Raw genomic sequence first — 24,570 nt, 5'->3', positions numbered from 1 at the left:
GAGGCCCCATGGACTGTAGCCCACCAGGCTCCTCTGTCCTTGGAATTTTCCAAGCAAGAATACTAGAGCAGCCATTTCTTCCTTCAGGGGATCTTCCCGACCCATGGACTGAACTTGCATCTCTCGTGTCCTGCATTGACAGGCAGATTCTTTATTGCTGCACCACCTGGAAGGAGATATTTATAGGCAGGGTCTAGCCTGGCAAGGCCTTCCCAGACCAGCTCAAAAGGTGTCCTGCCCCAGAGACTGAGGCAGCTGGAGGTGGCCAGGCAGTTGAGGCAGAAAGGAGATTCCTGCACTGCCAAAGCTCCTTGGGGACATGGGTGTGACCACAGGGAAGAAAAAGAAAAATGCCGATGGAAGATGCCCACCATGGTTGGTTTCCACTCCTTGTCACAGGGCTGGTCTCCCCTGGGTCTGAAAGGATGCATAAGAGCCGTCCAGCTGGCTGGTCTGGACTTGGCCGAAACTTTGACACAGTTTAGGAGACAAGAAAGGCCCTGGAGTCCTGACTCACCTAGTCCACACCTCATGTCATGATTACTCAGCTCTGGAAGCTTCCATGCCCCTGGGTCTTCCATCTCCACCCATGGGTAAGGGCACTGACTTACCCTGCTATCTGCTCCATCCCAGGCTCTCCCTGGGGAGTGGGCTCCCCTAATTCCTCTGAGGAGACGCTGCCCCCAACAGGCAGTGGACATGGGGCAGTCCTCAGCTGTCACCTCAGCTGCAGAGGCAGAGAGGCCGTTTACCTTTTTGTCGCTAACAGGGGACCTGGGATCTTCACACCCATCTGACAAATGGAGAAATGGAGGTGAACTGTTCACTGACTTGCTCGGATTCACTTAGAAACCTGAGGTATGATCCCCCAGTTGGGCTGCCTCCTGCCAAGAGCTCTGACCCTTTCTGGAGGCCAGTGCATGTCCATGACCTCAGGGATGAGATCTGGCAGCAGAGCGGTGAGGGAAGAAGGGGGTGTTCACCCTGAGCCCCTGCGCATGTGCCAGCTGCCTCCCCTCTCCAGGTGTGGGGCCCGCTTCCTCCATACGCCCCAGGGCCCTGGTACTCAGAACCTGCACCAGGGCATCGCCAAGGCTGAGAGTCCCTCTCAGGGTCAGACAGTGCACCTCACCCTGCCAAGGCTCGAGGCCACGGGAGCAGAGAGGGCTGTCCCACCTGGAATTTCCTTATGTAAGGGTCCCAGTGCAGGAGGGTCCTCACGTGTGGCTGGTTACCAGGGGAGATGTGGAGGACTCAAAACCGACAGAGCTGACGGGCCCACTCATCACCGATGAGACATGTGACTCCCGGAAGCCTCGGCCTCTGCATCACTGCCTCCGCTCAGAGCACCACCCAGCGGCCGGAGGCAGAAGGCAGGAAGTGGAGTGGGAGGGGAGGAAGGAGCAGCCTCTCCGACCGCCGTGGACCGCTGAGGGCCACTCGGACCAGCCCCTCGCAGGGCTGCAGGCTCCCACAGCCCCTGTGACGGAGGGGGCTGTGGCCTGGATGCAGTCAGCCATGGAGCCCTGCCGGGTCCGAGACCACCCCGGGCAGGGGGCGGGGCTTGGCCCTCCCTGCCCCGCCCCCAGGGGCTGGCTGGAGAACACAGCCTCTGTGCACTTAGGGTAACAATACAGCTCCTCAGGGGCCACCGCTCCTGGACAAACAGCCCTGACCACACCCAGCTGTTTATCGCCCAGGCTGTGGAAACAAAAGCGCTGCTGCTCCTTGCCTCCAGCCGCTGCCTCCCCACGCGTGCAGACGCTCAGCCCACCAGGGAAACACACCCCAGGGGCCAGAGACGGCTGGACAACAGAGCCATGAGGCGCAGAATCTGGGAAAATCCTGTTGTGGAGAGCTCTCTGTTGAACACAAAGAGAGAAAACGCGCTGCTCTCCCGCTCACTCCAGGGCCTCTCTGCCCCCCACTCCGTGGCCTTGGGCCCCGGCTCCTTCCATCCGCAGGTCCTCGTGGCCGCCAGTCATCGCGGGGGACGGGTGCCTCCACGCTGCCCGCTCCCGGGCCTCAGGTCCAGTCCTTGGAGAGCCCTGCCTGGCTCGGCCAGCCCCTGGGCCTCCTGGCCCGGCGAGCCCCGGGCTCTGCGGGCGGCCAGTGTCTGCTCCAGCCCCGGCCCTCCTCACGGCTCCAGCTCCCGGGAGAGGCGGGACAGTTCCCGCTGGTTGTCGATGACCTTCAGCTGCTGGACGTAAGCCCAGGTGCTGGCGGGACTCCGGGTGCTCAGGGACTGCTCCGAGCCTGGGGGGCAGGGAGGGCGGTCAGCACTTTGCAGAGCCCACCTTTCCCCCTTCCAAGAGGCAAATCGACCCTCCTACCTTCGGCCACCCAGCCTGCCGCTTCCCACAGCCAATCTGGAAGACACCCCACCCCCCATCTGGGACAGAACAGCACAGTGAAACGGGCCCCAAATTGTATGCAGCTTCATACCCCTTTTACTAAGTTCAAAAACAGTGAAAACTAAAGAATATTTTGTTGTCATAATATACATATGAGATATTTTAAAGATATATGTATATGTATATTTAATTATATGTACACACGATAAAGCTATTTTTTAAAAACAAGGAAATGGGTAACTCAAAATTCAGCATAGTGGTTTCCCTGGGTGGGGAGGGGCAAGGGAACAGGAAAGGGGACCACCACTAGGGAGATGGAAATTATTGTCAGTGTGCTCAAGCTTGGCTTGGGTCCAGAAAGGCTCATCTTATTTTCAGAATAGATACATACATAAAGTAAGATAATGATGATGATGTGGTATGAACTGTGGATTACGACTAATCCCATTTCACACAAACTGAAGGCCAATTAAAAGAATACAGGTCTGGAGTAGGAGTGTGTGGGTCCCAGCTCTGTCTAACTGCTTATCTAACCAGCTCTACCTCATTTCGGCTTCCACCCGTTTTTTCAAGGCCCCAGCCCACTGTATACCTTTACGTGGGGATAACACTCTACCTACTTCATACAGCTGTTATGAACCATTATCACCATCGTGCTTTGCAACCCCATGGACTGTAGCCCGCCCGGCTCCTCTGGCCATGCGATGCTCCAGGCAAGAATACTGGATCTTCCCAACCCAGGGACTAAACCCAGGTCTCCCTCATTGCAGGCAGATTCTCTTCCATCTGAGCCACCGGGGAAGCCCTTTCATGTATGGATGTGCCTGTAAGTGCCAGCCAGCCATGGCCAGCTTGTCAGCACCCACCCCTGCCCTCACTTACATGTGGAAACCCTGACCGCCTGGCTGTCCTCGTGCAGGTGGGAGACTCGGCTTCTGAGTGGTGACAGAGGCACTGGGAGGTGAGGAGGGAGTCAGTGAGAGGAGACCAAGTTGGTGCCTTGCAGGGGACATCACTCAGGGGCACCCACCGGGGATCTGCCCTCTCACCATTACTGTGGCTTCGGCAGTGGTGTAGCATCCGTGCAGCTCTGGCCATCATTCTCTGGGGGTCAAGCAAGGACATGAGACCTGATATGAGGAACGGGGCCCTGGCCTGGCCTAGGGGACAGCTGAAATGCTCCTAGGCACCAGCGGCTATAGGAGATGGGGCTGTGCCTACTGCACCCCAGCTCACCCAAAGACCCAGCGGGAACCAGGCACTGGGAAGACAGAAGTAAGGGAGGGCTTAGAGAGGAGGAGGCCTGGTGGGGAGGGGATTCTGGTTGAAGGGCGAGATAGCTGAGGCCATCACCCCACCACTCCCTGGTGGAGACCAGATCCTCTGAGGGCATGCAATGGAGTAAGGCAGGGGCTATTTTAAAGGAAGTCTTCATATTTATGTTGTTGAGAACAACTTTGGACCGTCTCCCAACCCCCGCCCCTTCCGAAGCCATCGTCACAGCCTCCAACCTGTTCTAGCCTCAGACACCCGCTCTCCTTGGACTCACCATCTTCTCAAAGTTGATGAGATTCTCCACCAATGTGTGATTTCCCTCGTGGATGAAGGTCATGTCTGCAAAGAGATGGGCTTTGCTCATAGGTCCCCAAACTCCTTCCCCTCCCAGCAGCCAAGGAAAGGTGAGGGACCAATAACAGGGACGCCACATGGCCGTCTTCCTCCCTGCGAACCTCCTGGAGCAATTTCTTTATATCTCTTAGGCCTCATGTCATCAGCCATCTAATGTCTGCATGTGTTAACTCTGCTTCTATCTGGTGAACTCCTAGTTCACCTTTGTGGCCCCAGGGCATTGGCACACTGGAATCACCCAGAGGGTCAGGTGGACACTCTGGGGCAGGGACGGATGGGATGGGAGCAGGGTGGCAGGCACTGGTGCCCTTACCTTTGAGAAGAAGGGGCATGAAGGGGATGAGGGGAGGGGAGAGCTTGGTGAGGGCCAGACGATACACTCGGTGGTTCCACGAGGGGTCCTGAGAGGGAAGAAGCCACAGTGAGAGAGGGAGGGTCCCGCACACCATGACCTACTACATGCCACAGCATAACCAAATGCCCACCCGCCAAGGAGAGGCCGTGCGCGCACTCCTTGGAGCTTAGCCTCCCCTCGGCCCCAGATCTCCCCAAGGCAGGCTGTGCGGCAGGCAGAGGGCCTGGAGCTGTGATGCCGGGCTGCACGACGTGGATTCCTGGCCTCCAGTTAGCCCCCAGACACTCATGGACATTGTCACAGGGGCTCTGAGGATTCCCGGAAAACTATTCTGCCCCTGTTTCTCCCTCTCTCCCTCTCTCTCTAGTGGGTACACCCCTTTAAACTTCTTCAGCCCCAGGAGGAGAATTTTTTCCTCAGGAGCTCTTGGAGCCTTGCTAATGAAAGCAGCCTGCACGAGTTCTCTCCTGAAAGCTATACACCTTTTGCTACCCCTGCTACAATTCCCAGGAGTGGAGGGCTCAGCTCCTCAACTCTTGCCTCGTTTTTTGGCCTAGGCTCCTTGAGTCTCCTGAGGGGCCTCTGACAGACCCCAGAACACCATGGGAGTTGGGTCAAGACCTGCTTCCTGGGTCCTGAGGCAGGTCAGCGCTCCCCTGGTGGTCCCCTGGCACCTCAGACCCCAGGGCCAGCAAATGCCACAGCAAATGCCACACGGGCCCCTATACACCTGCTGAGGCATATAATACAATACACAGACCCCCATAGTGCTAACACTGCATTTCTCAGCCAGCCCCCCAGAGCTACAGGCCAAAGGGAACCAGGCCCTGACCCAGGGTTGGAAGCCCGGAAAGTGACCAAGGACAGGCAGGGGTGCTGTGGGGAAGAAGCCGGGGGTTGGGCCAGGGTGGCGGGGGCGGGGAGCACTCACCAGCAGCCTCTCGAGGGCTGAGTAGAGCTTTCGGACTTTGTGGGGCAGCCGCTGTGAAGGAGAGGCAGGCGAGGCTGTCACTGCTCTGAGGTGCGGGCCCCATTCCCAGCCAGGACGCCCAGGTCAGGCAGGGGCCTGACTCAGGACTGAGGTGGGGAGGCCCTGACCCACCCAGCAGATGGCACTCACCTCCCAGGTATGGGCCAGGCGGCTGATGGCTGAGTTGCTGAGACCAAACATGACGGCAAAGAAGGAATTAAGATTCTTTTGCTCCTTGAGGCTGTGAACAGAAGACCCAGAGACCCTCAGGGGAAGCAGCCACACACAGAGCCCCACCCCCACGCCACCCCCAAGCCACAGCACAAGACCCGGCCAGGCCAGTGCTGCCCTTGCAGGGACTGGAGCTGTATGGTGTGGGGAGGCGGGGGCTCCAGGGGCCCTAGGCAGGCACGAGGGTGGGAGACTTGGCCGCACTCCGACCACAGATCGGAGGGTTAAATAAAGGCACCATGGGGCTCTGCCACCCAGCCCGCCGGCACTCACTGGGCTGCCAGTTTGATGAACTTCCTGAGCAGCTGGGCCCGTAGGCCGGGCACGGAGCAGAGACACAGCTCTGTGGCCACCCAGTACTGCAGCTCGTTGAAGCGGCGCATGAAGCGCTCCAGGTTGGCGGTGGTGACGTCCCGCAGGTGCTGGGGGCCCAGCACATAGTGGATCAGCTCCACCTGGGCAGGGGGGAAGCACTGCGAGGTCAGCACACAGGGCGGGGCGTCCCCATCGCCCACTCCTCCCCTCCGCTCTGCCTCAGCACCTGGTGGATGCTGTTGAAGAGGCTCCAGTCATGATCCGTGAGCTGGCCCGCCAGGTCCTTGGTGCTCACCAGGTCCAGCCCCTCGGCAGAGCCCACCGTGGGCCCCAGCTGCTCAGGGTGTGGGGTCTGCAGGTGGAAGGGTGCTCAGAGGGCTGCCTGGGGGGTCCAGGGGGCATGGTGGGAGGAGAGAGTCTGGGGCCAAAAGTCTGTGCCCAGGGCTGGAGGAACATCAGGAGGGCAGAGGTGCTGCAGGGGTGGAGGGGCTCCCCAAGGAGGCATGCCCTGACAGCTCCCCAGTGCTGGGGCCCCTCTCCCACTTGAGAGCTCCCAACAGTTCTCCCCTTGTGACTTCCTCCATCGGCTGAGGCCCAATCCTCTCTCTTCCTCCTTAGGAGCAGCCAGAGCCAAGCCCTGCTCTCCTTTCCATGTGGCCCCCTCCTAGCACCCACCCAAAACAGCCCTTCCCGGGGCCCTGGCGCCCTGCCTGGCCCTACCAGCTTGTGCACTTCCTGTGGGTTGACAACAAAGAGCCGCTCATTAAGCCCCAGGGATGTGGCCACACCACGGGCATCTGGCTGCAGGCCAATGGCATCTGCGAAGAGAGCAGAGGCTGTGCTGGGTGGGGACAGAGAAGGAGGCCAGGGAGCAACCGGGGGCGGGGTGGAGGCTGGAAGAGGTCTCCCAGTAGCGGCACTGGAGTCCTAGGCAGGCGTTCTAAATGCACAGGTGTGCATGCCCACACACGCACAGCGGTAGCACGGCCAGAGGACAATGAAAGAGGAGTCTTGGTGAGACAGGCTGACACTGGGCAACGCTGGAGCCTCCCTGAGTCCCAGCTTCCTCCTTTCTCAAAAGCAGACACCAAGATTTCCCGTGACTACTCATCAGTCAAATGAAGTCACTGATATAAATAGTGGCTATAAGGATATGATACATATACAAGCCCTTTGAAAATTGGGAAATGCCTTACAGAAATCTTCGTGTGGATTTTCATCAGCTCTTGTGGACTGGGACTGTGTTTTCAGTCATGTTTGAGTCCTCAGTCCCTAGACCAGTAGCCTCCAAAGTAAGGTACACAAGACCATTCCATGCGTCCAGGAAAAAAATATTAGCACTTATATTGATTTTTCTTACCTGTTTTGCATTTGCTTTGTGTATTGCTCTATGATCACGTAGCAACAGTGTAGGAACGTATGTATGTGACTTGCAAGAAAATATACACAAATAAGGGAGTTTGTAATAAAATACTGATTACTGACATAGGTGTCCATCAAAACAATCAGTGCTCTAAACAGCATGGCATATAGGGTCTCAATTAACACTGGGTTTGGACAACTGCAACTTGCCACATGGCCACCAGAGGGCAGTGCTTCCCAGAGGAGCACACAGGCACCGGTGCCCTCATCATCTCTCCCTCCTGAAGGAGGCTTTGCTGGTCTCCCTGCCACTCCTTGCCATTATTCTCTGGATGGCCAGCTGCTTACCCTGGTTTCCCGCTGTCATACCCATGCTGTGTCTTTCATGGATAACAGTGGTTTTTAATGTCCCAAGTTCTCTAAAGGCAGGTCTTAATAATCCTCATGCTGCCATACTCTGAGCACCAACTTTATGCCAGGTCCCAATCTAAGAGCTTCAAACACAGTAGCTCATTTAATAGCCACAGCAGTCCTAGGTGATAGGTAGTTACAGTGGCCATTCAACAGACAAGGAAATGGAAGCTCACAGAGGTCAAACAGCTTGGGCAGGAACATATACTCAGTAAGCAGTGGGTCTGGGAGTCCACAGTCTAGGCTCTTAATCATCAAGCTGCTCATCTTACCTGCCACAGTACCTCTGCCTCCTAACATGCTGCTGGCCCATAGATGACCCTCAAAGATGTTGATGGACTAAATGAGCAACTACCTAAATTCAAAGTCTGCCTATGCACTCAAGGGGTGAGCCTGGGAAAAATCACTGTATCCATTTGAGTTTCAGTTTCCTTGTCTGAAAACAGGATAAAAGTACCTATCTCATAAGATTGCTATTAGGATTAAATAAATGTGTAAGCATGGTAATAATGTCAGGCATCCCTGGTGGCTCAGTGGTAAAGAATCCACCTGCCAAGCAGGAGACGAAAGTTCAGTCCCTGGGTCTGTGCCCATCACCTGGAGCAGGAAATAGCAACGCATTCCAGTATTCTTGCCTGGGAAAGTCCACAGACAGAGGAGCCTGGTGGGCTACAGTCCATGGGGTCACAAAGAGTTGTACCAGACTTATGCGTAATATGTATAAGTAAGATGTAATAAGCCTCCCATAAATGCTAACTACTGTTAACATTGACAGAGATGGTGATGATCTTAATTCAGGGGGTGGGCACAGCTCTGAGGGGGCCCCCCTCCCTTGGGGCCACCCTACCCAGAGACACAACTCACCACCTGCTGAGTTGACCTTCACCAGCACCTGCCCCTTAGTCCAGCCGTCCTCCTGAGCCAACGCTGCCATCACCTCTCTCACTGAGGCCGTCACAGGCAGCTGCAGGGTTAGCACGGAGTGGTCTGGCCGGCAGATGTCGTAGGGAACTGGAGAGGAAGATGGGACTGAACTGTGGGAGGAAGCTGCCTGGTCTCCCCGCCCCAGCAGGGAGGGAGGGAGGGAGGGTCTCAAGGATGGGGGGCAACAGCACTAAGGAGAAGCCTGGGCAGGCAGGTGGGAGAGCCTGAGGTGAGCAAGGGGGAAGCCTGAAACAGAGGCCCCGAGGAGCACAACATGCCATCTGGGCCAGGCACCCCGAAGTCCAGGTGATGAGAGCAGGGCTCGAGCTCTGCCCTGGCTGACTCAGACCACCAACCTTTGTCCCCAACTCTGATGGTGCAGTTGCTGCTGGGGAGAGGTTCATCCTGGCTGGGGAGCCAAACGGGAACATTCCGGGCCTGAGAAGGAGAGGAAGTAAGGACCAGAGGACACAGGAGAGCATGCAGGGACAGGGAGGGGCCTGTCACCCGGAGCGTGGGTCCCGCACAGCACACACACCACCTAAGGGATCTGCGTGTCCCGCAAACCCGGGACAGGTAAGGCGCTGGGGACCTGGGGACCGAGGCTGCCGGGGAAGACAGAGCAGAGCTCAGAATGAGTCTGTGCCCCTGTATATGCGTGTTACCCCCTCTGCCAAATGGGTCCAGAGCCTCTCTAATATGAACACAATGTAGCTGTTGATCCTGGTCTTTTCCTCCTTCAGCTACCATTTGCTATTTTCCATATGCTTATTTTAAGTATCTAAATATGCACAAAAGCCCTTTGACAAAATATTATTATCCCCAGATAAAATTTTACAGATAAAATCAGTGAGGGCTCAGAGAGCTTAAGTAACATACCCAAAGCAGCACAGCTGCTAAGTGGCCCTAAAATCCTAAACCTGCCCCCCCCGCTCCCCCTCCCCCATGCTCTTGTCCACAACACTCAACTGTGTTAGCTGCCCCATAACGCTTCCTCCAAGGCCCCACCACAGTGGGCTCTTGGGGGCCCCCACTGCCTAAAGGCCTCCCTCACACAGCTCCTCTGCCTACCGACTATTCTTTCCAGATTTTGTACTATTTTCCTCCTCCCAACTCTGAAAGGGGCAGACAAGGTTTAGACCTTGGTCCATGGTTCTTCCCTGGATTGCCAAAGCTCTGCACTCCCCTCCGGGCTCCTCCCAGCATCACGTACCAATGGCCCCTCTCTCTCCACCCCCAGCATATGGAAGACTCTTAAAACCATACCACTGGGCACTGAATTCTCTTGCAGACCTTGGTCTCAAATGCCTCCAGGGTCTTCCATATCTGTGCTGCATCACCCCAAACTCGACACACTTCTCGGATCCCCTCATCCCACCTCCCAGGCTACTCTTCTGGCCATTCCCCTGGGTTCAAGGCTCCTGCTCCCCCCTGCTCCCCTCCCCCACTTCCCCACAGAGTATCATCTAGTTCCAGGGTCTCTGTGTTCCCCCTTCCGCAGCCCAGGCCATCCCCAGATCCACCAGCCCATATCGCCTCACGCCTTATCTACTACAACAGCGCAGCTATTCTCCGCCAGCCTTGCCTCTCGGGTCCCTTCCTCCCTCCCACTCCCATCTGCCTGACCAGAGCCAGATTAAGCTTCCTATCATAGCGTCCAGGCCACCATTGTCTGCTGAATAAAGCTCAGGCTCCCCAACTGACCTATTCAATATACAAATCCCATCTTGTCAATCCTGGGCTCAAACACCTCCAATGGCGTGCAAAGCTCAAAGGACAAAGGCCAGGGCCCACAGGGCCCCACCTGCTCTGGCCCCCCAGGCTCCATCAGGAGGCAGGCTTCCTTCCCCACACCTGCCTGCAGCCTCTTCTCCCTCCATCCTCTCTCCCTGCATCTCTCGGTTCCAGCAGCCACTTCTCCCTGACCCGGACACTTTCCTTTTCAGCGCTTTCCTTCCTGCCTCCAGAGACCCCATCTTTGTCCTTATTCAGCATGAGGTTGCTCTGTAGCTCCGTCCCTCACTTCCCTGTGAGCCCCTCGAGGCCAGGGTGGCTCTCCCAACCACCTACAGCATCCTTGGCACCTAAGGCATGCCGCCTGCTCTTCACTGAGCATCAGCAAGAGGTGAAGGCCCCTCAGGGATGGAGCCAGCATTCTAGTGGGCCGTGAGGGTCACCAGCAGACAATTAGCAAGGAGACAGCTAAACAAAGAAAACAATTCCACTAGGACAAGGCTTTGAGGAAAACCATTGAGGACCCCCGTGGAGAGAAGCCAGTGAGCCAGTTGGGAGGGACTCTCACAGGGAGATGGGAGGGGCCGGCTGGTGGGGGCAGGAGACGGAGGAGGGAGGGAGCTTCACCTTCAGCAGAGAAGGAGTCAAGAGGAAGAAGCGGGCAGGGTGAGGTGGGAGAGCCAGCTTGGCCCTGCAGGCCCAGATGTGGCACTTGGATGTGATTCTCACTGTGAGTCTCCACAGGCGGCCCCAACCTACCTTCCCAATCCTCCCCACCCCATTCTTCGAATCTCACTCCACTCAGGACTCCTCCCACTTTCCTCTCCCAGCCCACTGCTGGGGATGGCACTGGCCCCCAGGAGCCCCGGGGTTTCCGAGATGCCTCCAGGCACCACCCCTCACCTGCCAGGCGGGAACTGCTAACTGGCTCGAGCTGTGAGCATGAGGGGGCTTCCCAGGTGGTGCTAGTGGTAAAGAACCCGCCTGCCAATGCAGGAGACATAAAAGATGTGGGTTCGATCCCTGGGTCAGAGAAGATCTCCAGGAAGATCCCCTGAAAGAGGGCATAGCAACCCACTCCAGTATTCTTGCCTGGAGAATCTCATGGACAGAAAAGCCTGACGGACGGGCTACAGTCCATGGAGTCGCAAAAAGTTGGACACAGCTGAAGCAACTTAGCTTGCACGTGAGCATGACCAGATGGAATAAACCCCTTGTGGGGGTGGGGAGCAGTGACCTTAGACCTCTGTCTCCTGCAAGGCCCAGCCCCAGTGTCACACGCAGCCCGAGCTCCATGATCACCTATCCCAGACCAAGGATGTGCCTGTGTTTTGGGGGGACCTTCCCATGCAGAGGGGCCTGGAGGTCCTTGGAGGAGGGGGAAAGCAGGGACCCGGCAGAGGCATGAGGAGCCCACTCTGGTCAGACACCTTCATCTGAGGAGACGCGTTCCCACAGCCGTTCTCCAACCTGTAGAGCAAGTGAGAGGGAGGTGAGACTGGGGGCAGGGTCCCCCAGCAGGCAGGACGATGCAGGCTCAAGTGCAGAAGGATACCAGGCTCTGGATTCCCTCCACCGTCACCAGAGGCTCAGAGGTGGGCAGACTTGGAGAGGATGACCCAGAACAGGCACAACTTGAAATCCAGCCCCAGGATCCTACGATTTTCCCAGGCTATCGGGGAGGGAAGGAGCTCAAGGGAGAAAGGGACCCGGTGTGGTGTCAGGTCAGGGAGGCCACACGTGAGCTCTCCCCGAGCCCCAGCTGCCCCCACAGGAGGCCTGGGAGGGCGGGAAGGTCTGGGAGCATGAGGTAAAGGCTGGGAAATTGGGTAGAGCAGGCGGGAGCTGGCACCAAGGGTGCTCAGCAATAAACAGGAGCCAGTGAGCAGAGCAGGCGTGCAGGGCAGTGGGAGGATGACACACAAGTGACTGTGGGCTGCCTGAGCACGGGCGGACGCGTGACGGGAGGGTGTGCAGCCGGTGAGAACACTCGCTGAGATGAGCAGGACTAGACAAGTGAGCACAGCACAGGGTTTTACAGCCAGGAGCAGGAGCCCTGGGGGTGGGGTGACGGGCTCAGGGCGGCGCAGCTGCAGGGCTGCAGGCTGGATTGAAGCCACGTGTTTGCCCCCCAAGGCGGTGCTCCCAGCTCCTGCCACACAGCCTGTCCTGCCCGCCCGTGACAAGCTCCCTTGAGCCAAAGCATCACCTGTGGTGTCGCCGCCTCTCTGGCCACTGCTCCCGCAACAGGTTGCTAAGCCGGGCGTCCCTGCTCACCAGGTCCGACAGTTTCTGGGGGAAGCCAAGGTTCACTGAGACCCCCCGTGTCCACCCCGGGCAACCCGGCCCAGCCCCTCCTGGCTCCCAGGTACCTTGAGGAAGCTGGTGGCCACAGGGTCGGTGCGGAGCGTAGGGCCGTACAGGGTCACCCACTGACTGACCAGCCGCAGGATCTGCTGCCTCTTGTTGCAGACGTAGGAGCTGCGCTCCTGCTCGCTGCCCCCCGCGGGCTCCGCGTGGAAGGTGGGTCCCAGTCAAGGGAACCACAGTGTCCAACAGGACCACCCACCACCCTCAGGAACAGGCACAGGAAGGGCAGGACACCCGGAGCCCATGAATGGGCTGGGCCTGGAGGGTTCAGTACAGCCATGCTTCGGGGGATCCCTCCCCACTCCACACACCATCCTCACCCCCAGGGCTGGAAGGATATTGGTGCAGGAGGGCAGCACAGAGCTGGGCAGTGGGCATGAAGACACTGTGGGTCAGGAGGAAGTCACTGAGGAACGTCTCTGTAAGGCAGGGGACAGGTGAGGGACTCAGCAGTCGAGTCTCCTGAGCTCAAGTATATGCGCAACCGGGGCACCCCTTTTACCAACCCTGCCACAGGCCAGGGAGCAGCGACACCCTGTCCCTGTCACAGCACTTCCTACACAAGCCAAGAACACAGAAACGGAAACTTCTGGCCAGCTGACCAAAGAGACCAATCGAGCACCCGATGAGGTCAGATGCAGGGTGCCTGGCCCTCTCCCAGGCGGTGCTGACCACCCTCTGAGTCAGAAAGCAGGCAGGGTGTCTCCTGCCCCTACCTGTTGGGTCATGAGCACTGGAGTCAGGCCGCATGGCCTCCAACAGAAGTTCTAGGATCTTCTCTGGGGTGCCAGACATCACCGTATACCTGGCAGAAACAGCCGGTCCATAGCACTTGAGCCCAGACTCCCCCTCCCGCAGCTGGGGCAGACATCAAGAATCAATCATATCACTCATCCCTATTTGCCAGCCCTTTCCCCACCCCATGTGGTGGAGGGAGGACTCGGGGGATGCATCTTAATCCCTGGAAGTCTCTCCACCCACTGCGGGCAGGTGTATGACACAGAGAAGGGAGTAAAGCCCCGGAAACAGAAGGAGAGAAGCTGGGCAAGAGAGGTGGTATGGAGGGGGAGCACGGCGGGCGTGTTACCGATTCCCGCCTGGGGTTGGGGAACGGGAAGGGCCGGTGCCCTGAGAGGTTCTCTCCAGCACTAACACCACTTTGCCATGTTCTTCCAGCCTCATGGTCTTTGCTTCCACGTCCTGGAGAACAAGCCACACCCAGTGCTCAATGCATACCACAACTCCTTTACCCATTCTAGGGCCTCTCCCCCTGCCTCCCCCATTCCAAACTCCAAGCCCCACAAGGCTCCCACAAGGACCCACAACCCTTCTCCTGCCCTAGTCAACACCCACGACCTTAGATTTGTCCCTCACAGCTGCCTCTCCCCCAGCCTGAGCCCCTCCTCCACCCTGTCCCTCCCAGTGCTCCTTCTGTGGACCCCACTCTCCATTACGCTGCCTCCCCCTGCACCCCAGACCCCCACCCCTCTGTAACCTCACCCCTGGTCTCCCACGGCTCACTGAGCCTCCTCAGCAAGCCACGCACCTCCTCACACACTCAGAGATGGGCTCCCTCCTCCAGCCATCATCCCCAAGGTTTCCACCTCCGACCTCTCCCTACTCCTTAAAGTCTCCGTCTGGTCCCTACTCCTTGCCCCACACCCCTTCTCCAGACACATGTCCCTGCCCTCCCCACCCCCAGCAGCAGCACCTTGATGATACGGTTGAAGTCCTGCTTGTCCACGCGAAGAAAATGACAGTTGTCTTCTCCCAGGATGATGGTGGCTGCCCGGGGTGCATCATTCACCAGAGCCAGCTGTCCAAAGTCGTCTCCCTCGTGCAGGGTGGTCACCAGGCCCTGCAGCCAGGCCCGAGTTACAGCCCAGCCCCCCAGCCCTCACCGGGACAGACCCAGAGCCACCGAAGCAGGAGGAGACCTGAGAGGCCGGCAGCCTTGGGTCCATTAAAGGCACTGCCCACAAGGACAAGGACCAGAGACCAGCTCTGCCCCAGGGGCTGGGCATGGGGGAAGACTCACCTTGCCATGGGTCACCACGTTGACAGATCCCTTCCAGATAATGTACCACGAGGTGCCCTTGTCCCCCTGGCTGAACACTGAGAGAAGCAGCAAGAATCAGACATGCCCCCGGCACCCATCGCTCCTTCCCTGTGGCCTCTGCCCACGTCCAGGCAGGACTTACACACAGTTCCTGCCTTGCTGTGCGGTTCAAAGAGCAGGACTGCAGCCAGCTCCCGCTTCACCTGTGGGCAGGGGGACGAGAGTCAGAGAGGCGAGTCCAGGGACGAGGGGCCAGGTAAGGAGGTTAGGTCCAAAGCCACGCATACTCGGGGACAGAGCTGTGATGAGGTCAGGTGACCTGGGATTCGGCAGGAGACAAAGCAGGGGAAGAAATGGGCACAGAGAGCCAGAAGGACCTTCAGACAAGGATGCCATGCCGGGGACAAGACATTAGACTGAAGCATCCAGGCCACGGGTGGAAGGGGAGGGGCGTGTCTTCTGGCCTAGCAGGGGTCACAGGAAGGGAGGTTTGGGGGAGGGCAAGGTGGGGCGGGGTCAGGGGCTGACCGAGTTGGAGAGGTGGGCCACCGCCTTGATGTGCAGCAGCTCCTCAAAGATGAGGTCCAGCTCCTCGTCTGTGCGCTGACCAGGGCTGCGGGCACAGGGGACCAGGAAGAAGTGATGAACAAGCCAGGTGTGGGGAGCCACAGCACCCACTCAGCCTGGGCTGGCCGGGGCCCCAGCGGTGGCTGTTCATCAATAACGGGCCAGCCTTTGATGGGAGCACACCATGTGCCAGACGCTGGGCCAAGTACTTTACATATGACTTCATTCCACCCTCACAACAACCCCATGATGTGGGCTATCGTTATCCTTTGACAAAAGAGGAAGCTGGCCAGCAGAGACCCAAGGACACAGAGCTAGTAGCCAGTTGAACTGGAATTTGAACCCAGACCTGCCATGATTGTCTTGGCCACGGGTGCTTCTCAGAGGGGGCAGGGTCCCTGGAGGCCACAGGCCCCATGGCCTCAGTTACAGAGGAAGGACCAGGTTCAGAGGGGGCAGGAGGGCTCGAGATCACACAGCATGTCCGTGGCAGGTGCAGACCAGAGCTCAGGCCTCGGGTCCAGCCAGGGTTCTATCCCTCCACGAGAGGTCGGGGAGAAGTCGGGGCTCACTCCCCCTCAGAGGGGAAACTACGGAGTCTGAGAGCGGGGTTTTGCCCACTTACGGCTTTCGAAGCGCCACCGTGAGCAGGGCATCAGGCCCCCGCTGGGACAAGAGGGCCAGAGCCTCCACCAGCTCCTCCTCCAGCTCATGGGCGCCCACAGGCTCTGGCTCCGGCCCCGGGAAACGGTAGAACTGGGTGTCTCGGTCCTGGAAGGCCCAGTCGTGTTTCACTGCGGGGCAGAGGCCCAGGCGAGGGGGAGGAGAGGAAATTGAGGCCACATAGGTATGAGGCTTCCATGGAGATGCCCGGCACAGGCCTGCTCCCCAGGACTGCCTGGCACTGGGTGCCCACCCACCCGGGGCTCAGGCTCACCGTGGCAGAGGGCGCCTTCATCCAGGAGCACCTGGCAGATACCCACGGCTTGGCTCCGGGAGTGGACGCCCAGCCCCAGGGCCAGGATCCCATCCACCAGCTCCCGGCCGGAGCAGCACTGCCTGGGAGGAGAAGGGGACAGGGCAGGGAAAGGAGATCAGATGGCAGGAGGGAGAGCGGGGAGGGAGGAAGTCCATCCGAACAGCACCTTCTAGAGCTAGCAGCAAGGCTGGGTGCAGAGCCTGGGCAGAGTGAAAAGGAGAGAAAACTGCTGGGGGTGGCGGGGAGGCGGGCGAGGAGGCAGCCAGGGCCGCCACTCACCGGTGGAGCCGGAGGTGGTACTTCCTGTCTCGGATGAGGTTGGGGCAGTTGGCCAGGAGGTGTCGATGCAGCTGCTTTCCCGCCCTGAGCACCCGCTCCGTGGAGGCCTGGAAGAGGCAGGCACAGCTAGCTGGCTCAAGCCCTGAGTCCAGGCGTGCGGGCCCCCTCGCAGCCCCACCCCTCTGGACTCATACCTGCTCCAGGCTCACGCTGAAATCCAGGGACTCCTCGCTGCTGGTGAGTGGCGTCTGAGGGCAGTGGGGAGTCTGAGTGTTAGTGCCAGGCCTTGAAACCCAGCTCTCAGGCCCCTCCACCATGACTCCCAGCCCCGGCCCAGTTCTTGACTCCAAGCATTCATTTAGCTAACGGTTCAACAAATACTCACTGGGCAACCCCCCATATGCCAGGCATCTGCCTCATCACCACCCTGCAGCCCTATTACTAGACCCGTGTCTTCATGACGCCATCAGCGCATCCCCAGGGATAAGGTCCAGGCTCTGCTTCCTCAGCGCCCAGTGTGCCCAGGCATCCAGGTAATTCAGTGTGTAGGGGAGGGCACAGTGGACCTGAGGGAGCATGGGGACATGAGATAAGAAGGCCAGGAAGTGAGCAGCTCAAGAGGTCCGGAGACCCACGGCCTGATGCCGAACCAGGGTCGGTCCCCGGTCACAGGACTATGGACAAACCTCCTGCCTTCTGTGGACCTTGGTGCAGCCTTGTAGTTAAAGACACAAACCCTGGAGCCAACTCCTGGATTCCAGTCCCTGCTCCTATGTAACCCTGAATACATGATTTAATCTCTCCCTGCCTATAAATCTATAAAACATTCATAATAACAACTCAAGCTTTGGAAAGGATTATGTGAGTTAATAAAGATCAAACATTTAAAGCAATGACTGGCATATACATGCAGTTGTGTGTGCACGTTAGTTATCATTACTCATCTGTGAAGCACAGCGCCGGCGGCCTGCTGGAAGGCCCTTTATTCTCCGAGATGCTGCTGCTAGTCCCTAGCCCTGCAAACGTGAGTCAGTCTTGGCAGAACATGGGATGGCTCTGGAAATGGGGTTTATGTAGAATCACTGGTGAACGAGGTTCCCTGCCCTTGGCATCCATCAGGCCATGCAGGACTCGCCAGCCTGTTCGCCCTGGGATGTCGGCCATAAAAGCCTCTCACGCTCCTCTCCTACCACCTGAGGACTGGAATTCATGAACACCCCTGAGCAGGATGCTCTACCCTTTAGGAGCCTCCCAAAGGCAGGCACTGCACAGTTCATACAGCAGGTCTTTCTCGTGATTTCATCTGACTTCATAGAGAATGGGCTTCCCTTGTGGCTCAGCTGGTAAAGAATCCGCCAGTAATTCGGAAGACCTAGGTTCAATCCCTGGGTTGGGAAGATCCCCTGGAGAAAGGAAAGGCTACCCAGTCCAGTATTCTGGCCTGGGATCAGACAGGAAGTAGGCAGAGCAGGCAAGGTCAGTCCTCCTTGACTTATCAGGAAACAAAACTCTAGAGGTGATGTGCCCTGGTAACTCAGACACATAGCCAGACAGCCAGGGATAAACTCAAGCCCCTTCCAGAAGTGCTCACATTCTTGGTCTCACTCCACCCAGTACACCTGCCTGTTTCTTCTCCCTCCCCTTCCTTCTCTGCAATGCCTCCCTATCAGCACTCAGGGCCTGAAGAGGACCTGGCCTGGGGCCAGAGCCCTCTCCCCTGGTCCCAGCATCTTCCCACTGTGCACTGGGCAGAGGCCTGAGGTCCAACATGCGTAGACGCCTGGCCCAGTGCCGGGCGGAAGTTGCTAGGTGTCCCAAAGGTATACTTACCCTAGTCATGAGGCCCATTCTAGGGCCAGACATGGCCCTGGAGACTCAGCAATAGGACAGGGAAAGAGAAGGAGGAGCCAAGGAGGGAGGAAGGGCAGGAATGCTACCCGGCCAGCCTCCTGTGTTGGAACAAACAGTGCCGAGTGCTAATGACTTGCTGTTGTTCATGTCAGAGTACGCAGGTGGCCCCAGTCCCCCCAAAGCCCCTTGGTGTCCAGGACCCAAGCTCCAGCACACACTCCCTTCCTGGTATTATTCTGACCCTAGAGGGCACATCAGGAGGGGAGGTGCCCAGTCATGTGGCCAGGCTGGGCAAGACTCAGATCTCGGATCCGCAGGCCTCGCTTCAACCATTTCCTGTCCTGCCCCAGGGGACGTGCAGGAGGCTCAGAGCTGGAACACTGGCCCATCAGAGCTGAGGAAGAGACCTGAAGGCATCCCCCTTATTTTTCCAAGAAAAGCAGCAGGAGCCCAGAGAGATGAAGTAACTTGCCCAGAGTCACACAACTTTTTAGAAATGTACGATCCTACTGAACAATTGTTACCAACACTGATCCAGAAGTAGGTGTTTGTCTCCTGTTTCCTGGCTAGAGAAAAGGAGGCACAGAGGTTATGTAACCTGCCCTTTTCAAGCTGGTAAATAGGGGCACCAGAATTCACCCTGTGCCCATCTGATTCCAAAGCCCATGATCTTAGCCACTAAGCCCTGCCATCTCCCATGGCACCTCCATGGTGCTGGCCCTCCCCCACTGTGCGCGATGGACGCAGAAGTGGTAAATTCTGTCCTCAGGAATGTTCCGCTGGCAGGGAAGTCTGAACAATCCTGGGTTAGACGAAGTTCCCTATCTGTGTCATCACAGTCCCTCTGAACCCCTGCCGTGTTCCTATGCATGGGGACCTCCTGGGATCATGGTGGGGGTGCTATTCAGGGGCTGCGGTCAGCTGTGTGGGCTCTGGAGTCAGGTGCCTGGGTTCAAATCTTGGTTCCCCGCTACCAGCTTGTTGTGTGACCCTGGGCTGCTTATAAAGCTCTCTGTGCTTCAGCCTCCTCATCTATAACATGGGGTTGGTGGCAATAGTACCTATCCCATAGGGTAATTTTGAGGATCAAATAAGTTAATTAATAATATGGAGCATTCAAAGCCATGCCTGGTTTGCAGTAACTACTTACTCAATGGTAACTTAATATAACTCTTCCTTCATGATGGGCAGCTATCACCTGGACACGGTGCAAGACATGCTGTACTTTGACTGATGCTGTACCTGATCTGATGACCCTGAGTGTCAGCTTAGGGGCTTCTCAGTTAGAAAGCAGCGGCTGGTATGGGCAGGGGTGGAGGCCCTCACCCACCGCCTCCTGTCAGGTTTGGACAAGAAGGACTCAGGGTGGAAGAAGAGGTCTTAGTTAGCTTCCCTGCACAGGATCATGGCTTGCCCCACCCCCCTCCCTGTCACTGAGTGTCAGAGTCACACTGGAGGGGCAGGCACAGAGCCAGACAGCCACATGGGGACTCGTCAGACCAGTTCCCTTAGGCTACGGCTAGGGTCTCAGGCCAGGGTTGTGTGCGATGGGACTGGGAAAGGATGCATGAAGCAGGGTGAGGTTCTGGAGTGTCAGTGGTACCTTCTGTAGCAAGAGAATATACACCACAAACTTGAACTCTGCAGCCAGACTGTCTCGGACCCAAGCCCAGCTTGTCCCTTAGCAGCTATGTAACCCTAGACTGTCACTTAGCCTCTCTGGGCTTCTGCTTTCGCATCTATAAAATGAAATGATGGCGTTAGTAGCTATCTCTCAGGGCTTCTGTGAGATTATTTGATGTGATTAAAGCTCATAATAGCACTTTGGATATAAATACTGCACAAACACTAGCTATTTCCATCATTTGGACAGGTTGAATGAAAGCATGTTTTCTGAGTTAGAGAATAGAGACACCTCTCCTAAAACAGTCACTCAAAGAGTAGCATCTCAGGGTTCTCTAAGCTCAGGGGACCCACGAGAGGTCATCCTGACCTTGCCCCTGCCTCTAGATAGACTGGTTTCTGTGTTGGCTCCCAGACATCCGATAAGATCTCATGTACCCCTAATGTTTATCAAAGCAGACGTTCTTCCATCCTATTCCAGCATCAACTTTGCCATGGCTGTTAAGTCCTTTCTGTATCAAACCTCAGGGTCTCCTGCTGTAACCCGCTTTAATTTTCTCTTGTTCTGGTCTAATGGGAACAGAAAGTGCTCTCTTCAGGCCTCAGGAGGTTGATGGATTTCCCCCTCAGTTTTCTAAAGGTGGCCATGGCCTGCCTAACTCCCAGCACTGTCCTCCTGGGACGCTGGGCTCCACCTCCTTACAACACCCACCCATCACCCTGTGTGTGCACATTCCCTGCCAGACCCTTGTTCCCTCACATGAGCCCCCTCAGCCAAAGGCATCATCCCAGAGGTGAGAATTAATAGCTTCACAGGGACCCAGAGTCTCCTAAACATAGACACAATGGGCTGAAACCACCTCACCTCTATTCCCCAGAGACGGTCCTCAGGAGAGGATGTGGCCCCTGCCTCAAGCCCTAACAATCTAAGTTCCCTCTAATCCTCAATTCATGCACACACACCTGGTGGGGGAGGGGCCTTGTTTCTGTCCCTCTGATTCCATCTCTCACTCCACTGGTCCTCACCCCCACCTTTCTGGCCTCCCCTCACATACCAGCCCTCCAATTCTGGGACTGAAGGAGTCAGGAGACAGCCTGGCAGCCTCCTCCACTCTCTCCCTTACTTTGGGTCCCAGGGGATCCTCCAGTGACCTCATTGTCCTGGCCCCTGACCTTCCCCCCATTCCCCACCTAGCCTCTACAAGCTAGGAAAGGGACAGGAAATGCACAAGTAATTATAGCCTGAGAGGGAAGGAGGGAGGGAGGGTTCCAGCCCACTGGCTGCAAGCAATAGCTACTGCCAGGGACCTGGGGTGGGGCTGGGTCTGGGAGTGGGGGTGGGAGGGACAGACAGCTAAGCCCCAAAAGACCATGGCTCCCCTGCTCCGTCCAAAGTGCCATCTGCAGCAGGACCCAGGCCCATGCGGCCCCTTCTCAGTAAGACCCAGGGAGGGAGGGGATGGAGGACAGCTGGGGACTGACACCTAGATTCTCCTCTCACTTCCCATTGCAAGGGGGACCCCATTATCTTGGTGGGCCTTGGTTTTCTCAACTCAGCTTCATATTTTGGTACATTTGGTAAATATAAATGGCTATATTTGGTAAATATATAAATGGGTGAGGTAGGAAGAGGGAGGCAGAAGGTGGTGGTCATTCTACTCAAAAGAATGCTCCTAAGAGACGGGTTCTCCCAACTCCATCACCTGATCCAACTCCACCCCTTTGCCCCTATGCCCTCCCCATACCTACTTGCACACATGTCACAGACACATACCAGAGCTCAGGTGAAGAAACTCAATTATTAAGTCTGGGTGGTTGGGGAGAACTTCCCTGATGTTTTGGATCCTGCAACCATATCCTGCCCACCATCCACCATGTCCCCCCTCCCCACTTCTCTTTCCCTCATTCTTGCAGCTCCAGAGATGTTCTTCACTGGCAAAGGGAGCTCCGTTCATCTCACAGTCTCCAAACTTCTCATAATTCTCCCCTGAGTCCCTCTAAGCCAGATGCCAAGCAATGTTCACATGACCATTTCACCCCAGATCAAGACACAGACTCCACGCAGTTCAGTCCTCACTAAAGGAGAATGCTGCCACGGTGATGTTTAAAGAATAGTACCAAGCTTACCTCCCCAGCACTTGACCTGACCGCTGTATTTCACACGTCTCCCACCCCCACCTGAAGAACACACGAGCACCTAACTCAAGCCACGCGGAAGTGACAAGTTCTTTTCCCCTTCGCCACATGCCTGAATAGGGGGACTGGGCACCACACGCATGCACAACGCAGTTGTGTGAGCCACCCACACTGCAGCCAGGCTGCCCACCCCAAGTGTATCCCCCATGCCCGCAGAGCAAGCTGGACTGCCAACAGCATGGTCGCCCTCCCAGTTGGGCCCCCTCCAGCCGAGGGGGGCTGGGCCCTGGCCGGGGAAGGGTATGGGACTCACCCAGCGCAGCCCCTGGATGCAGCTGGGGCGCTGGTGTTCCAGCAGCAGCTGGTAGGAGCAGCTTCGGGACCGGTACATCCTCCTGAGCACCATGTTGAGCAGCGTCCCCTCCGGCACCACGTCCGGGAGGCCTCCCAACGGCGGTGCTCCCAGAATCGAGTCGCCCTCCACAGCCAGGCCCACCTGCCAGCGGCTCTCACCTGGCCAGCCCACCTGTGATGGGAAGAGGACGGCAGACAGCCATGAGGCTGGGTCCGGGGCAGCTGGACCAAAGCACGGCCCGGCCGCCCCACGCAGAAGCACTTCCTTCGAATCCTCTGGACTGGTCAGGCGGAGGTGCTGCGCCCCTGCCAGGAGCCGGGGGAGGGACAGGAAGACCTTCACTGGGGCCTGCCGGTCTGGCTCACTTAGGGGTCTCCAGCCGGCGGCGGCGGCATACCAGAGATCTGGCCCTTCTTTGGAATTCTGCCCCACCCCACCGACCATGGACCTGCAGGGATCTCCACCAACTCCCAGAATGGAGCTGTGGACTCCCTGGATCCCCGAGAAACGCAGTTTCAGCTCAAACTCTTCTTTTCTCCTCCTTCCTCACCCTTGACCAAGCCTCTGTCTCCCACCCCAACTCCCCCACCGTGTCAGCTTCCTCCCCTGCCCCCACCCCACCATACCCACCTTCATGTTCTTCCTTCAAGCTCGCACAGCCGTGCAGGCTCTAGCAGAAGGCAAGGGGTGGCGGGAGCACCCGCCCGCCCCACAACGAGCCACTGTGTGCCCCCGGCCTGTAAGTCCCAGGCGAAGTGAGCAGACCAATTCGTAGCTGGAGCCGCTTCCAAGGCAGCCCCAGCCAGGCTGGGTGGAAAGGCTCCTCTCGGGTTGGGGGAGAACTGGGGACTTGGTGGGGGGACAACGTCACCCCCGCCCCCAGCGACAAGGAACCCCGAGCCTCCCCTCCGTCCCAAACGAAAGAGCCAGCTGGCACCGGGCGCTGAAGCGAGGCTGCAGCTGGCACTGATCCGGGCGGGAGCTGTCACACCCCCTGCGCGGCCCGCCCCCTTCCCCTCCCGGGCCGACTGGAGGGGGCGGGGAGGAAGCGCCCCGCACTCGGGCAGGGGAGGGGGCGGGCTCCGGCAGGGCGGAGTCGGAGCGCAGGGTACCCGGAGCTGGCGGGAACCTTGGCCTCGAGAAACCCCGGGGGCCGTAGCGTCCTGGGAGTGTGTGCCCGGGGGCGGCGGCGGCGGCGGCGGCGGGGCTGCTGGGGTAGGGGTTGCGGGATAGGGCCGCCACGCGGCCGGGAAGAGAAACGCAAACAAGGAAACGGGGGGGAAGGGGGTGAGTCATTGCGGCCCCACCCGGGAGGGAAATCCGGGCTGGGGCCGCTTCCCGGCCGGGGGCGCCCTGCCTCCTGTTTCGGTTCAGGGTCTCGAACAGGCTGGGGGAGGGACTGGGCCATTTTCCCGGAGGGAATCCCGCTGCCCAGCCTCCCACCGCAGCGCTCCTGTGCATGCACCCCATCCGCCCCCTTCTCCCCGCCCTACACGCGCACGCACACCCCCGGCACGGGTGGGGAAGTCGAGGCTGGAATGGAAGGACGGCGCTCGCGGACGGTGGGGGCTGGAGTCGGGGCCGAGCTCTGGGAGGAGGGGTTAGAAGGCCTGCCCCCCCGCCCCGCGGTTCCGGAGTCTCAGGCCGGCTATGAGTGGAGGGCCATCGCCTTCCCGGGCCTCAGTTCCCACCGCCGCGTCGGTGGCCCGGCGCCCCCTCTTCGCCCTTCTGCTTCTGAGGCGGCAGAGAGACAGTGGCTCCGGGTCAGCTATTCCCCCGGCGCCAGCGGCGTAACTGGTCCCATTCTTCAGTGAGGGTTTTGGAAGGAGTCGCGCGCCCCGCCCCCGGCTTTCTAGAACGCACCCTCTTTTTGCCCCATCAGTGTCCCTTTCCCTCTGCAGCTGAGCCTGCCTGGACTTAGGAAGGCACATCTCTAACATACCATGTCCCTTGGGGGTGTGGGTGTGGATTTTCATTGTGATTAAAACCTCAATTTCAATGTGTCTTTAAAAGCCTTCACAGGAGCTTATCAAATGTAAATTCCAGCCCCTTAAATTCAGACTCAG

The 24,570-nt window shown here is 58.0% G+C and overlaps 1 protein-coding gene across 1 annotated transcript; it reads right to left on the bottom strand.

Moving 5' to 3' along the window:
* Positions 1-1,689: 1,689 nt before the first annotated feature.
* Positions 1,690-23,218, bottom strand: RAPGEF3 (Rap guanine nucleotide exchange factor 3). Its single transcript, XM_068969714.1, has 28 exons — positions 23,135-23,218; positions 22,463-22,675; positions 16,734-16,787; positions 16,540-16,646; positions 16,219-16,340; positions 15,907-16,075; positions 15,243-15,327; positions 14,857-14,917; positions 14,694-14,770; positions 14,367-14,513; positions 13,743-13,855; positions 13,372-13,460; positions 12,996-13,074; positions 12,658-12,808; positions 12,495-12,577; positions 11,716-11,755; positions 8,908-8,989; positions 8,492-8,638; positions 6,575-6,672; positions 6,081-6,206; positions 5,813-5,994; positions 5,459-5,549; positions 5,270-5,320; positions 4,297-4,384; positions 3,904-3,968; positions 3,404-3,458; positions 3,237-3,308; positions 1,690-2,256 (listed from the first exon to the last, which is right to left on the bottom strand). Exons 1-28 carry the CDS (start codon positions 23,138-23,140, stop codon positions 2,138-2,140), a joined length of 2,772 nt encoding a protein of 923 aa, XP_068825815.1. The 5' UTR covers positions 23,141-23,218; the 3' UTR covers positions 1,690-2,137.
* Between the last annotated feature and the right edge of the window lie 1,352 nt (positions 23,219-24,570).

This window comes from Capricornis sumatraensis, chromosome 4, assembly GCF_032405125.1.
Source record: "Capricornis sumatraensis isolate serow.1 chromosome 4, serow.2, whole genome shotgun sequence".
Classification (NCBI taxonomy): domain Eukaryota; kingdom Metazoa; phylum Chordata; class Mammalia; order Artiodactyla; family Bovidae; genus Capricornis; species Capricornis sumatraensis.
Note: the sequence above shows the minus strand (reverse complement) of the source record. Positions and strands in the feature narration are given on the sequence as shown.